The 13,531-nt window shown below is 33.2% G+C and overlaps 1 protein-coding gene across 5 annotated transcripts; it reads left to right on the forward strand.

Moving 5' to 3' along the window:
• Positions 1-635: 635 nt before the first annotated feature.
• On the forward strand, positions 636-5,994 carry EDA14 (embryo sac development arrest 14). 5 transcript variants are annotated; one of them, XM_021441715.1, is made up of 9 exons: positions 636-794; positions 983-1,154; positions 1,282-1,372; positions 1,540-1,631; positions 1,734-1,827; positions 1,947-2,026; positions 3,701-3,784; positions 5,390-5,489; positions 5,579-5,994. In XM_021441715.1, exons 2-9 carry the CDS (start codon positions 1,099-1,101, stop codon positions 5,669-5,671), a joined length of 690 nt encoding a protein of 229 aa, XP_021297390.1. In that variant the 5' UTR covers positions 636-794; positions 983-1,098; the 3' UTR covers positions 5,672-5,994. The 5 variants fall into 5 exon arrangements, with proteins under 5 accessions (XP_021297390.1, XP_021297391.1, XP_021297392.1 ...); XM_021441716.1 differs by having other exon boundaries at positions 637-701; XM_021441717.2 differs by having other exon boundaries at positions 656-807.
• Positions 5,995-13,531: the final 7,537 nt, after the last annotated feature.

A 13,531-nucleotide genomic window follows, 5' to 3' on the forward strand; every position in this document is an offset into this window, starting at 1 on the left:
TTTTTGTTTAAATTCTTTATGCAATCATGTTTCTTTCTTCTGCAATGAGTGATCTGCAAATAAATAATCTTTGCTAAATTGAATGTGGAATTGATTTATTTGGTATTTAATGTGCTATTTTTGATCTGGATGTTTTTATTCTTCCAAAAGGTGTTAGATTTAGTTTTAATGGGTGGTGATGATTGGTGAATTTGAAGGGATTAGATAGATTCTAGCTTCACATTATTGGGTTATGTGTTATTGGGAGCTAAAGACTGTTTTTTGTATTTTTTTTGGAGTTGTTTTTACTTGTGGATTTTTGCATCTGTGGATGTTTTCTTAGAAAGGAAAATGGACTAAGACTCAATTTAAACAAAGCCAGAGCGCGCGTTGGTTTTAGTTTTCTGGTGTTGGTGTTAGCATACATGGGTTCTAAATCAGTTTTAGGATATGATAGAGGCCTCGTCCGGGGTTCCATATGCATGGGTTGGAGTCAATGCAAAAGACTTTTATATCCCTGGACAGTGTCATTGCCATACTTCGTTAGGGACAGTTTTAATATATGTTGTAGATACCGTTTTAGCCCAAAGCCCAAAGCCCTACCCTATCATATCTTTTCTTAACATATTAGAGCCTAAAGCCCATATGACTGGACAAAGAAACTCTTAATCCAAGGGCAAAACTCTGTAGCTGTAACTCAGGTTTCCCGTTTCTGGCTGCTGGTCTCTGCTTTCCCTTTTATATCGCTGCCATTCTTCATAGCAGTCATTTACTTGAGATATATCTATTCTTATTGCTGAATTTCGTGGATTTCCGTAAGCTTCATGGGTTTGTTTTTTCCTTTTAATTTGAGTTGATGAATCCGGTTGTCAAAGATTGACAGTTTTTCAATGCGATTCAGTTGGTGGCCATGTATATGGGATAAATTCAGATTGAATTTTGTTTGAAGTATGCTATACACATAGCTTTTCCATTAATCTCTAGGGTTATTTTGATTTTGTAGGTTTCAGTAGTTTTGCAGCATATCTATTGGTTGCTCTGTCCGCAAACGAGCCACAATCTTCTAAACCACACCAACAGTGAAGTGTGGGTGATTGCTTGCTTTCCTTTGCTCTAAAAATGTCATCATTAAGAAATGCCATTAGTAGACGGGCTCACAGGGAACGAGCTCAACCGTAAGTCACAGCTTTTCGCTTCATTATGCCGGCTTTTCTAAATTAGTTTCTCTGCTTCCATATGATAGATAGATTCCTCCTTAAATGTAACTGCTTTCATACTGACAGTTACTTGTTCATACGTTAGGTCCTCAAGGAAAAAATTTGGGCTTCTTGAAAAACACAAGGATTATGTTGTCCGTGCGAAAGCATTCCACAAAAAGGAGGAGACTTTACGGGTAAGTTTATGCTTCTTTTCCTCCTGCTGTTGATATTTGTTAGTGCATTCATTGTCCTGCTTCTTAGATTGTAATCAGAGTGCTGGCTATAGTTTCATGATGATTATGTAATATAATTTTCTTTCATTTCTTTTTTCTTATGCTCTCTTTGTCAATGTGCTCTACAGAGACTCAAGGAGAAGGCCGCATTAAGGAATCCTGATGAATTTTACTTTCAGATGATAAAAACAAGAACTGTTGATGGAGTTCATAAACCTGAGTAACATACTGCTCTCATGTTTTTACCATTTTCTATTTGGGCTTGCAATCTAGAATGCTTATTTAGCTTTCTTTTCTTTTGCTGTATTCTTTATTTGTGTAGGAGTCAGGCTAACAAATACACTCAAGAAGAACTCATGTTAATGAAGACCCAAGACATAGGATATATATTACAGAAAATGCAAAGTGAAAAGAAGGTAGCATGAATAATTTATGATGATTTTTGGTTTATCAAGGGCTGCCTAATATTTCCCATGTGGTTTTGGTAATGAAACTATGTTCAACTAGTTATCAATATGCTTTTATTCTGTTACAGAAAATTGAGAAGCTAACTGCAGTGTTGCATTGTGTTGATAATCAACCATCTAACAGACACATTTACTATGCTGAAGACAGGTTTGATTTCTTGATATCACCTTCCTTTTTCTTGCCTTTGGTTGTTGGCTAAATTGAAAATTTTGAGCTGTTGCTTTACCAAGAGAATAAGACTAGCAGTTACTTTTAACATGTTTATTATTGTTTTTGAGTGTTATCCTGTTTTTCTTCAAGTGGTTTCATTTTATGTCATCTTGATCATACCAATATTGCCATTTTTGTATCCCTACTTTGACAAGACTGATACTGGGTGATGACCTTTCTTAAGTAAAATGAATCATTTGCTGTTAGTTTGGCCCCTTTAAAGTTATGCACAAACAATGCAGGTAATAGCTCATGAATGTGGAAAAGGATAATCTATGAAAATTAAATCTCTTTGAAACATTGTAGTAATATTTTTGTAATAATTAGTTCAATCAATTTACTTTTGTTATAGAGTCAGAAACTTGCATCTATAATACATTAGGTTTATCTTTTAAGTTCTATTGCAATTTATATCAATGGAGACGAATACAAGATTAGAAAAAAATGAAGTATGGCTGAGATGAGAATGTTACCCTGGATGAATGTATAAATGAGCAAACAAGATTAAGAAGTGTATTAGTCAAAAGGTGGAGCTAGATATAAGGAAAATAGATTTAAGGTGGTTTGGAGAACTAAAGAGGAGACCTAAAAATATGCCTTTGTGAAGATGTGAGTAGTGAAGCATTCCATGACTTGATAAAGAGAAGATGACCAAAGAGGACATTGGTAAAAATTACAAGAGTACCACTTATACTGTGATTACTAAGAATATGATCTTAAGGGCACAATTATGATCCATATAGTTATCCCCACATTGTGGTAAAAAGGTTCTGCTTTTGTTGTGCATTAAGAAAGACAAAAATATGAAAAGCTATACCAAAATTTTTTTGGAAATTCACAAAAATATTTGTAGACTAATAAATGGGTGTATGTGCACGTGTGTGTTGGTTGGTTGGATAGACAAACAAATAGAAAGATAGATAGATAGATACATCACCCATTACTAGTTATATGGTATGTCTTGCTTGTGGTATGGGTTTGAGAATGGGGTACACGATGTAGTTCTTTTCCGGTACAAGGGAGACAGTCCTAATTGGTTCATTATTTGAGGTTGTTGTTATGCTAGAAAGATTATTCAAAAGAAACTTTTAGGTGTTTTTTCTATGGCATTGATGTATTTGTTATGCAGGCAAGATGACAAATTCATGTCACCATTATTCCAAAATCAAAACCATGTTTAATTTAGTAGTCAACACATGCCTAAATTGTCCCTATGCTTTCTTTTTGCCTTCTTATCTAAAATTCTTTTTTTTTTCCTTTTTATTTTTAAAAAAATCAGCAATCCGTTTCTGTACTGTAATTCAAACTGTCAATGGTTGTTTCCTACAGTTGAAAGTACTTGCTTTTGCTTTCAATGAGTAGTACAAATGCTCTGAGTTTTCATCTTTGTTTGATACATCTTGACATAGTTGTAGGGCTGTTAAAACTAGTTGAAGTATAGATCTTCTTCCCTTTGATGTAGGGCACTTTAGTATATGCTGCTCTCTTTCTCTCTTCACAAAGAAGGGAGAAAAAGAAAAGCCCGCCAGATGAATTACAGTCTAGTCTATATTTATTGAGATTCCCTGTTGTTTTGAAATGTAAAAAGTGTGTATTCACTTTTTTTTGCAGGCAAGAGGCTAGAGAATTACATTCACAATCCTCAGAAAGCAGAACTCCTCCCTCTTCTGATGATATCCCTGATCATATTAAAAGGTTAGTTAATAGAAAATGTTTGCATGGTGTTTTGTAAATAACTGGATTGGCCATCTAATTATGTTCACTCACAAAGTTGTTTGCATTTTAAAACTACAATTGCAAATGCTCATTCAGTGGAAATTGGAAGATATCATTTAAGCAATTGCTCTTGATTTTTTTTTTTCCTGAAAGGTGCTCTTTATTATTTTGACTTGTTGACTTTGGTAAGGATATACTTTTCACTTCAGTACAAAAAAATCTGTAATAATGTCATATATTTGGAACTTTATTGGAGGATATTTATGAAGTTTTGAATGATATTTCTTCATCTCATTCTACTAAAATGTTTGTACAAAAGATGGGATTGTTATGGGTTGTTTTACATCATATAAAAATATTGACTTGCCACTGAACAGTATGAACTGCCCTTCGGACCACAGTGGAGTCTGCAGATATACAAGTACTCATTGTGATGCTCAGTTGCACAAGTTTTTATGCAGTTATGTGAATTAGTCATCTTGGTTTTAGGGTTTTGCTGGTGCACTGAATATTTTAGAAGTACTAATAATATAATGAAAATGTGCGCATTTTTTGCATTAGGTAAATTACAAATGCCATCATAAGCTTATGTATAAAAATACCTTAACTGGTGGATGCTCAAAATCCACATTCATTGCAGTTGAAGTTTAATGTATTCCTAACATTTCTGAAAAGGGGACTTTACCTTAAAATTCTCACTATTGAGGGGAGATGAAGTAGGCAGAGTGGTCAAGTTTCAATGAATTGGAATATGACCTTTGTATGTTGGACTTACGTGGGACGACCTTATTTAATCTAAAATTCATGTTAGTGGTGACAGTTTTTCTTTGTTGAAGTTAAAAGTTGTAGGTGTCATTTATTTCCTGGTTTCTTCAGTTTCAAGTGTCAATAATATTCTGGTTAGTTTTACCTTTTCTGGAAATGACTGTCTAAAGCTCTTACTTATTACATCAGGTTTCATTTATGGTTTAGGACTATGTCAATCTTGGTAGTATCTTATTTTCTATTTGGAGTCCTTAAAGATTGAGATTCTATAAATCTGTCTATATGCATGCAACTTCTTTTAATTAATGGAAAACAGGTTGATGAGAAGTAGCTCTTGCTATTATGTGAAGCAATCCATGAAGCCTCTCTACTCTTTAATCTAATCTGTTTCAGGTTAATCAAGCCCTTTAATTTCTGAATAGCTTCTATCAAGCACTAACTAGTCCAACGTCAAAGAGACCATCAAATAGTAACCCTGTCTCTGAACTTAGTATACTGCTTATGGGTAATGTTCCGATGCCCAGACCAGCATTCAAATTTGTTCTGTTTGCTTAATTTCAGACCTCAAAATTCAATCTCTTCCATCCTAAGTCTACCATTGGACCCTAATTGTTGTTTCCATCCAGTTTGAACCTATAATTATCGCTTGCCATGTAGCAATGATTGCTTGAAACATAATTATTGCTTGCCAGGCTTCCCATCCTCTGCAAACTTTTTATTGCCATCAGTTATTCTTCATCTTGGAAGCCATGATTGCATGTAGTACATACACATATACATACATTAATCTTTGTACTTTCTTTTTTCCTACACATGTAGGAAGACAGCTACATCATACAGGGAATTAGAGGCCAGGAAGAGTAGGGTAAATGAGCTGGAGAAAATATATATGGAAATGTCATTGAAGAAGGAATTACAGGTATTGGCATATTTAAGTGAATTCCTATTATACTGTGGGCAATGCATTTAAATTTTGAAGTGAAACAATACATTCAATTTAATGGACAGAAAAAGGGTCGGAAGCGCAAACTCCGTGAAGATGAGTTAATATGTCCAACCTCCAAGCCAGTGTATAAGTGGCGATCAGAAAGAAAAAGGTGAAAAGGTGTTTGTAGTCAGGCGATTTGTCAGTGAGATTAAAGTTTGTGTTGGTGCTAACTGATATCAGGAGGTTCATAACGTCTTTGAGAGATCCAAGCTTAAATGTTGAAGCAGCAAGCTTGTAATATGAATTGTTAATGATAAGTTTTTCATTGTTGAGATATTTTCTGTTAGGCATATGGCTTCAAAGATAATTTATCAAATTTGTAGTATGTAGCGAACTCTTCACTCGTGCATATTGAATGGTGATTTGTACTGGAGTCTTATGGGCTCAAAGCTTGTGTATTCAAGCATCATTATACTTTCTTGATGTCGTGCTATCAGCTTTATGAATCTAAGGAATTGTTAGTCTATGGATATCATTATCTGCCATTAAAAGAAAAACGTTTTAAGATTTGTTTCTTTGTCAAAATAAACATTTAAAGTTAAACTAGGCTTTCTGTTGAAAATAAATTGTAATGTACTAGTAACATAGCCCGAATGAGGACGGAAGTCATTTTTTTATTTTAACCAAGTAATAAAATTTCTTGCTTATTCAATCATGCTATAAAGTACAATCAAGCTTTTTAAACATATAAGCTGGCTTACATGTGATAATTAGGAAAAAGGAAAAATGGTTATCTAGAGAAGTATTTTTATTTAGTTGGAAAATGTCTGACAGATTTTTCCATTGAAACTTTCTTAGTTGAGGTTATTATGTATGAAATTCAATAATTTTTGATCAATTGGTTATCATATGAAGACTACAGCTAAAGTCGAGAGTTTCAACTCCAAAGTCGTCTAATGCATTAGGATTAAGTGGCTTATATCATACACACAAGTAAAACAGAAGACTCAAGGGGTTCTCTATTGACAAATAATCAACATGTAGGTCCAAGATTGTAGTTCAAGAACGAAGTCTAAGAGGCTTGAGTTCAAACTCTTGACTGCTCAATCTACAAGGGCTGAGCTGAACTTCAAGCGCCTAACCTAAAGTAGCCTCAAACATCATGTGCAACGGAAACTTGCAATCAGTTTAACAGCTGAAACGGTTAAAAACTTAAAAAATATGCTGTCTTCTGATCAAGTTCTACTACTACAGTTTCACTCATGGGAGCGTAATTCTTATACTTTGAGAAAGAGTCATTGTGCTAAAATCAAGTATGTGATTGAGCCACACGGCTGTAAAAGCTATATGTTTATTGTGTTAGTGTAAGTTTTACTCTGTTTTTGACAAAACAAGTGCAAGGGAAGGAAACATTGTTGGGTTCGCACGTCAGAGTTTTGGACTTGAGATAAGTTCACTTTGTAAAAGTTTAGTAGAAAATATTAATTCTGTTGATTTAGAAAATTGGCTTCTATAAAGATGCGAATATAAATTGGGAAGGATCAAACTGCTATAAATAGTTTTGCATTGTTCATTTTCCTTAACCTTTCTTTGGTGATTTATTTTTTTTAATTCAATTACCTTTGTCCTTTAACTTTTATTTCTCTCTATCCGTAATCTTCAATTCCAAAAAAATGCTTTTACCTTCCTCTAGTACCATCTTTTGAGACTAATAAGTGATATCAGAACTAATGTTCTACATTTGAAGGTCTAACGAGCTCAAGAGTAATCCAAGATGGTGGTAATAAAAGCGCATATAGTAGATGGACAATCCATGGTTAGGCCTCGTCTGTTTGATGGAATAAACTATCAATACTAAAGCATAAGGATGTCCAACTATATTAGTGCTTGAGACTACGAGATGTGGAATGTAATCATAGAAGGATCCTATATCCCTAAGCATATGTCTCTAACAATTGGAAAAATGATTCTCTAGCCAAGAAACAAATAGTGTCTGAAATAGAACTGAGAATGATGCAGATTAACTTCAATGTGATCAACACTCTTCACTATGCCCTTAATGGAATTGAATTCAAAAATATCAACATGCTCTATAGCAAGGTAAATTTGGAAAAAGCTAAAAATTATACATAAAGGCTCCTTTTGAGTTAAAAAATCTGGGATCACAATCTTTTCACATAAGTATGAAACATTCAAGATACAACCTGGCAAGTCAATTACTTCCATGTTGGATAGATATGCAACCGTCTCAAATTAGTTTGAGTAATGGGGGAAGGTTATACCTGAAGATGAGAGAAAAAAAAGGTTATTAGGATCTCTTCCTAAAGCTTGGAAACAAAAGGTGATTGCCATGACAGAGGTTAAGAATCTGAATGAAATCTCACTTGATGAGATTTGCAAATCCTTGCTTTCTTATGAGCAAGAAATTTAACAAGAGGTAGAAAAGGAAAAAAAAGGCTTTGGAGAGGAAGAAAAGTTTGGGATTGAGAGAAAGCTCCTTAAAAGAAAAAACTGGAAAATTGTTCTGCAAAATGGATGAGGAAGAAATGGCTATTATTTCCAGAAGATACAAGAGGTTGTTGAGCTAGAAACATTGCAAAACTATGAAGAAAAATCTCAAAAAGAGCACTTTCTTGGAGAAATGGACATAAGAGCAAAGCTTCAAAGAAGAGTCAAGGTGTCTACTATGACTACAAATAACTTGGACACCTAAAATGAGAATGTCCCTTAAATAAAGAAACAAACTCAAAGGAAGGAATGGCTATCTCCTAGCCTAGCCAAAGGATGATCCACTTGTTTCAAGTGACACTGACCTAAAAACAGATGCAAAAGCTAATCTTTGCTTAATGGTTAGAGAGGAGGACACTAGGGTACCTTTTGAACTTTCTTATATTTTGTTTAATAAACTGCAAAGTGAGTATGATTCTCTATTTGACAAGTTTAACAAAATAAGCATGAAACACTTTTGTTAAAAAGAAAATTGTTTGTTTTAGTTTAAAATTGAATAATGCTAGAAGAAATGTTATAATAAAATAAGAAAATTAACTAGAAAACAATGGAAGAGAAGAACTAACTTATTACATTAACATTTCATGCTTTAAATTACATTGATAAAAGAATTAAAACATTGCCTAACCATCATTTCCCTTTTTTCTATACACTAGTTATGAACAAATGGCAAATATCTAATCCTTTCATGCTTTGGTTGCATGCTTTGACAATGACATATCAACATGCAAGTTGATGAAACAATCAACACCAAACTAATAGGGAACTTGCACATGCGTGAGGGCTGTTATGGTCTTCCATGCAAGTCTTAGTTTCAATACTTCTCATTAAAATTTGCTTTGAAGATCCATAGCTTTGATCTTAATTTTTCAACCTTGCTTGGTTAGTCTCTTGATTTTACAACTGGTTCGATTTATTCATTTCATTTTCCCTCTCTATAGGTTTATGTAAATTATTTTTTATTGTCATGCCTGCTTTTTACAACTTTTTGATATGGTAAATTTTATTCTGTTATACTACCAAGTTTGATCCAAGGATTTTTTTTTTTATCATTTGAAGTTTAATTTGCTATTCCAATGATACATCTGTTCTTTGTTTGTTAAGCTAATGCAAAGTTTTTAATATTCCAATAAATTATGTTTCTTAATACATTCATTTGGAAGCTGTTGAAGTTATGAGTAGAGTTTAATTTTATTTTTTTAGGATAAATTACCTCCATCCATTTAGGACTTCACCCTATTTCATCTTGGGTCCATTAGTATTGAAAATAGAGACTTCACCTCAAAACCTCAAATGTGTTAACAAATTTTAAAAAATGATTAAACTATCGATGAAATAGAAAAACACAAAAAAGTGTTCACAATTGCTTTCAACTTTCAAACTCTATTTTTCTTTGATGAACCAATTCTTTCTCTCATGTCAACACCATCACCCACCTTCAAGCTTCTTTAAATCTGGAATTTTTCTTTGTTTTTAAGAATTAAGATAAAAGAAATATGGTAACAATCTATGCTTGTAGGCGCCCTCAGGACATTTAGCTATTGCTGATATATATGACAATTACGTTATTAAGTGGTTTTTTCTTACTGCTTTTTTATTAAATTAGAACTTGCTTCAAAAACCTTAACAGTGCCTATTATTAACCAATGGTCCTTACTATGATGTTTTGTAGTGTAACAACACTATTCAAATTATGATGCCTTTGCCCCTAGTAATTGACTAAGTGATGTTTTAGCTTGTAATCTATTGTGTAATCACTATTTATAGCTTGCTTAGTAAGTTTGTAAAAATGTATTAGCAAGAAAATGAAGCAAAATGTGTACCAGCTGTTACTACATAGTTTTTTTGATTTTTTTTCCTTTCTTTACTACATTCATACTAAATGCTTTACACACCAAAGATAACATGGTATCAGAGCTTTATCATCATTGAGGCTTTGTATTAAACACATTAACCTTCACTTAGATAGCTGAGACCTTTCTTTTTTAAGATGGCATCAAGTGGTAGAATTTATAGTCTTTCTTTTCCAATCTTTAATGGGGAAAATTATGTTGTATGGGTAGTTAAAATGAAAGCTTTTCTTAGAGCTTTTGACCTTTAGGAAGTAGTTGAAAATGGTGGAAAACCTTTGATCTTAGAGCATATTCTACCATAGCTCAAATGAGGCAGCATAATGAGGAAGTGACCAAGAGGAATAAAGCCTTGTCCTACATCCATTCAATTGTGATAGACATAATATTTACAAGGATTATGGCTTGTGAAACTTTTAAAGAAGCTTGGAACAAGATCAAAGAGGAGTTTTAAGGGTCTGATAGAACTAAGAAAGTGCTGGTTTTAAACATAATAAGGCAATTTGAAGAACTTAAGATGAAAAAAGATGAAACTGTGAAGGATTATGTGAACAAACTAATGAAGATTGTCATGAGGCTTCTAAGAATTCAGCTTTTCGATTCCAAGATAGTGGAGAAGATGTTGGAAAGCATATTTGAGAAATATGAGTCTAAAATCTTTGCTCTTAAAGAACCAAAAGACCTCACCATGATGACTTTTCAAGAGTTAGTTAATGCTCTTCAAGCCTTTGAAGTAAAAAGGTAGATCAGACTTGAAGAAAGCATAGAGACAACATTAGAAGCAAGGTTTAAAGAGAAAAATGTTTTTCACAACTCCAATAGAAAGTCTCCAAGTGAAAAGAAGATAAAAAGAATGCTATTACTTTAAATTAGAGGCAACAGTGTAAGAAAACCATAAATGTAATGTGTTTTTATTGCAAAAAGACTAATTATGCAAAAACATACTAATGGTTTAGGCCAAATGTAAAATGTAGGAAGTGTAATCAGTTTGGTCATGTGGAAAAAGTATGCAAGAGCAAGGAAAATGTGCAAAATCAGCAAGTTGAAGTGTCAGAAGAAGTTAAATTTGTTGAGGGGTAGCTTTTCATGGCTTCAAAAGAAAATATGGCAAAGTCTAGTGAGATCTGGTTGATAGATAGTGCAAGTCTAGTCATATAACTCCAAATGCATCCTTATTCACCTTCACTGAGAGGAACAAGAATGCTAACATTGAAATTCGAGATGGAAAGTATCTGCAAGTAGTAGGCAAAGGCACTATTGCTATCACCACACTAAATGGGACTAGATATGTTCAAAATGTGTTCTTAGTAACTTAAACATGTCAAAATTTGCTTAGTGTTGGCCAATCGCTTGAAAACAATTACACTTTGCTATTTAAAGACAAAGCACACACTATATTTGAGCTTTTTGGTAGCAAGTTTATGATAGTTAGTATCATAAATAAATGTTTTCCATTGAATTGGAAACATTTAAGTTTGAATGAAGTAGAAAAGACCGATTACAATGTGTTTGAGATATGGCATAAACATTCAGGTTATTATAGTTACTCAATCATGAACTTTCTCAATTTTAAGAATTTTGTGACTGAAATACCCTTCATTGATGCTCATGCTGAGATCTATGAAACTTGTAAGCTAAGGAAGTAAACCATGTTACCTTTCCTTACTAAAAATACTATAAGATCCCTAAAAAAGCTTGAACTTGTGCATTTAGATGTTTGTGGTTCTATAGCATTGAATCCCTAAATGACAACAAGTATTTCTTATTATCCATTGATGATTTCTTGAAAATGACCTGAATTTTTTTTCTTAGGCTTTAGTCAAAAGTTTTCTCAATGTTTAAGAAGTTCAAAGCATAAATGGAACTTGAATTAGGTTGCAAGATTAAAAACTTAAGAATTGATAATGCATTGAGTTTTCATTAACAGCATTTGATGATTTTTAAGTTTTAGTTGATGTTAAACATTAGTTTACCATTTTTTACACAGCCCAACAAAATGGGATATGTGAAAGAAAGAATAAGACAATATTAAACATGGCCAGATGTCTATTGTTTGAGAAGTCAATTCCTAAGTATTTTTGAGTAGAGACAGACAAGACTGTTATCAATATGATAAATAGACTACCAACCAGGGCATTGCAAAGAATAAATCCTTATGACGATTGGCATAAAGTCAAACTAGCAATTGATCAACTGAAATTAGATGCATACACTACTTTCATGTTCCAAACGTAAAAAAAAAAAAAATTTAAGTTAGATCTTAAAGTAGAGCTCGAAGTGTTTTTGGGATATAGTTTGTAAGCCAAGGGGTACAGTTTCTTCCATGTGGACTCCAAGAAAGTTCAGGTCATAAGAGATGTTATATTTGATGAAAATGAAAGGTGGAATTGAGAGTCTAACATGGTTGAGACATTTAATGATAGAATTCTTGGTTCAGGGTCACTAGTAGAAGTCGATCATGAACTTGATCATGATCTTAATGACACTAAATTTGCTATCAAAGTTTCCAAGAGTTTGGAAAGTATCAACAACAAATGCAATATGACTATCTCAAATCCTATAGATTACTATGAAGCCAAAGATCAAGCTCCTTGGCAAGCTGCAATGTATGAAGAGTTAAAGATGATCAGTAAAAATAGGACTTGAACCTTAGTGGAAAAGACAGACTCCATGAATGTCATTGGCACTAAGTGGATTTTTAGAACGAAGTACAATGTAAATGGTTCAATCAATAAGCACAAGGTTGGATTGGTTGTGAAAGGGTATGCTTAATTACCAAGTATTGATTATACTAAAACATTTGTATTTGTTGCCAAATTTGAAATGAGTAGGTTGTTCATTTCAATTGTAGAATGCCTTAGTTGGGATGCCCATCGAACATCAATTTAGCTTACCTGAATGGAGACTTAAATGAAGATAATTTTTGTTAGAATACCTAAAGGACTAAAAGTCAACAACAAGGTCAACCTTGTGTACAAATTGCATAAAGCTCTATATGGGCTCAAACGGGCCCTTATAGCTTCATAAAAAAAATTGACTTCTATCTGACTTTAAAAGGGTTCTTCAAAAGTATGAATAGCCTACTTTGTATATGTTGCACGTTAATGAAACAGTGACACTAGTAGTTTTTTTGTATATTGATGACTTGTTTGTCACAGGTCTTCATAAAAAGTTTATTATGTAGCTCAAAACTATAATGAAGTCTAAATTTGAAATGAGTGATTTAGGAAAAATGAAATTTTACCTTGGATACCAAGTTAATCAAAGTTCCCAAGGCTTTTTTACTCTCTCAGAAAAGCTACATCTCAAAGATTTTGAAAAAATTAAATATGCTGAATTGTAAACTTGTTGATTGTCTAATGGTTGTGAATTTTAAAACTGATGCAAGTGAACTCTTTGAGCTTGCTGAGCATTCATTGTATAGGAGCTTGATAGGGAGTTTATTGTATGCATGTGGCATTTGACCAGACATTATGCTTTTAGTAAGTTACCTTTCAGGATTTATGCAAACTCCTTTATCTTAGCATTTCACGGCTAGGCACCTTGGATTTTGGTTTGAATTACAACAAGATTTTCAAAGTATAGTTACATGGCTTCAGTGATAATGACTAAGCAAAAGACTTTATAGATTCCATAAGCACCTCAGGCTATGTTTTCTTTTTGGGGAATGCTGCT

The sequence above is a fragment of the Theobroma umbraticum genome, unplaced genomic scaffold, assembly GCF_002168275.2.
Source record: "Theobroma umbraticum cultivar Fairchild unplaced genomic scaffold, ASM216827v3 scaffold_89.0, whole genome shotgun sequence".
Lineage (NCBI taxonomy): Eukaryota > Viridiplantae > Streptophyta > Magnoliopsida > Malvales > Malvaceae > Theobroma > Theobroma umbraticum.

What these genes read in the sequence shown, in the direction of transcription:
- EDA14 (XM_021441715.1), top strand. Translation starts at nt 1,099, where the DNA reads ATGTCATCATTAAGAAATGCCATTAGTAGACGGGCTCACAGGGAACGA. An exon ending in ATTTACTATGCTGAAGACAG is followed by an intron (nt 2,027 to 3,700) that starts GTTTGATTTCTT and finishes TTTTTTTTGCAG; the next exon opens with GCAAGAGGCTAGAGAATTAC. An exon ending in CATTGAAGAAGGAATTACAG is followed by an intron (nt 5,490 to 5,578) that starts GTATTGGCATAT and finishes TTTAATGGACAG; the next exon opens with AAAAAGGGTCGGAAGCGCAA.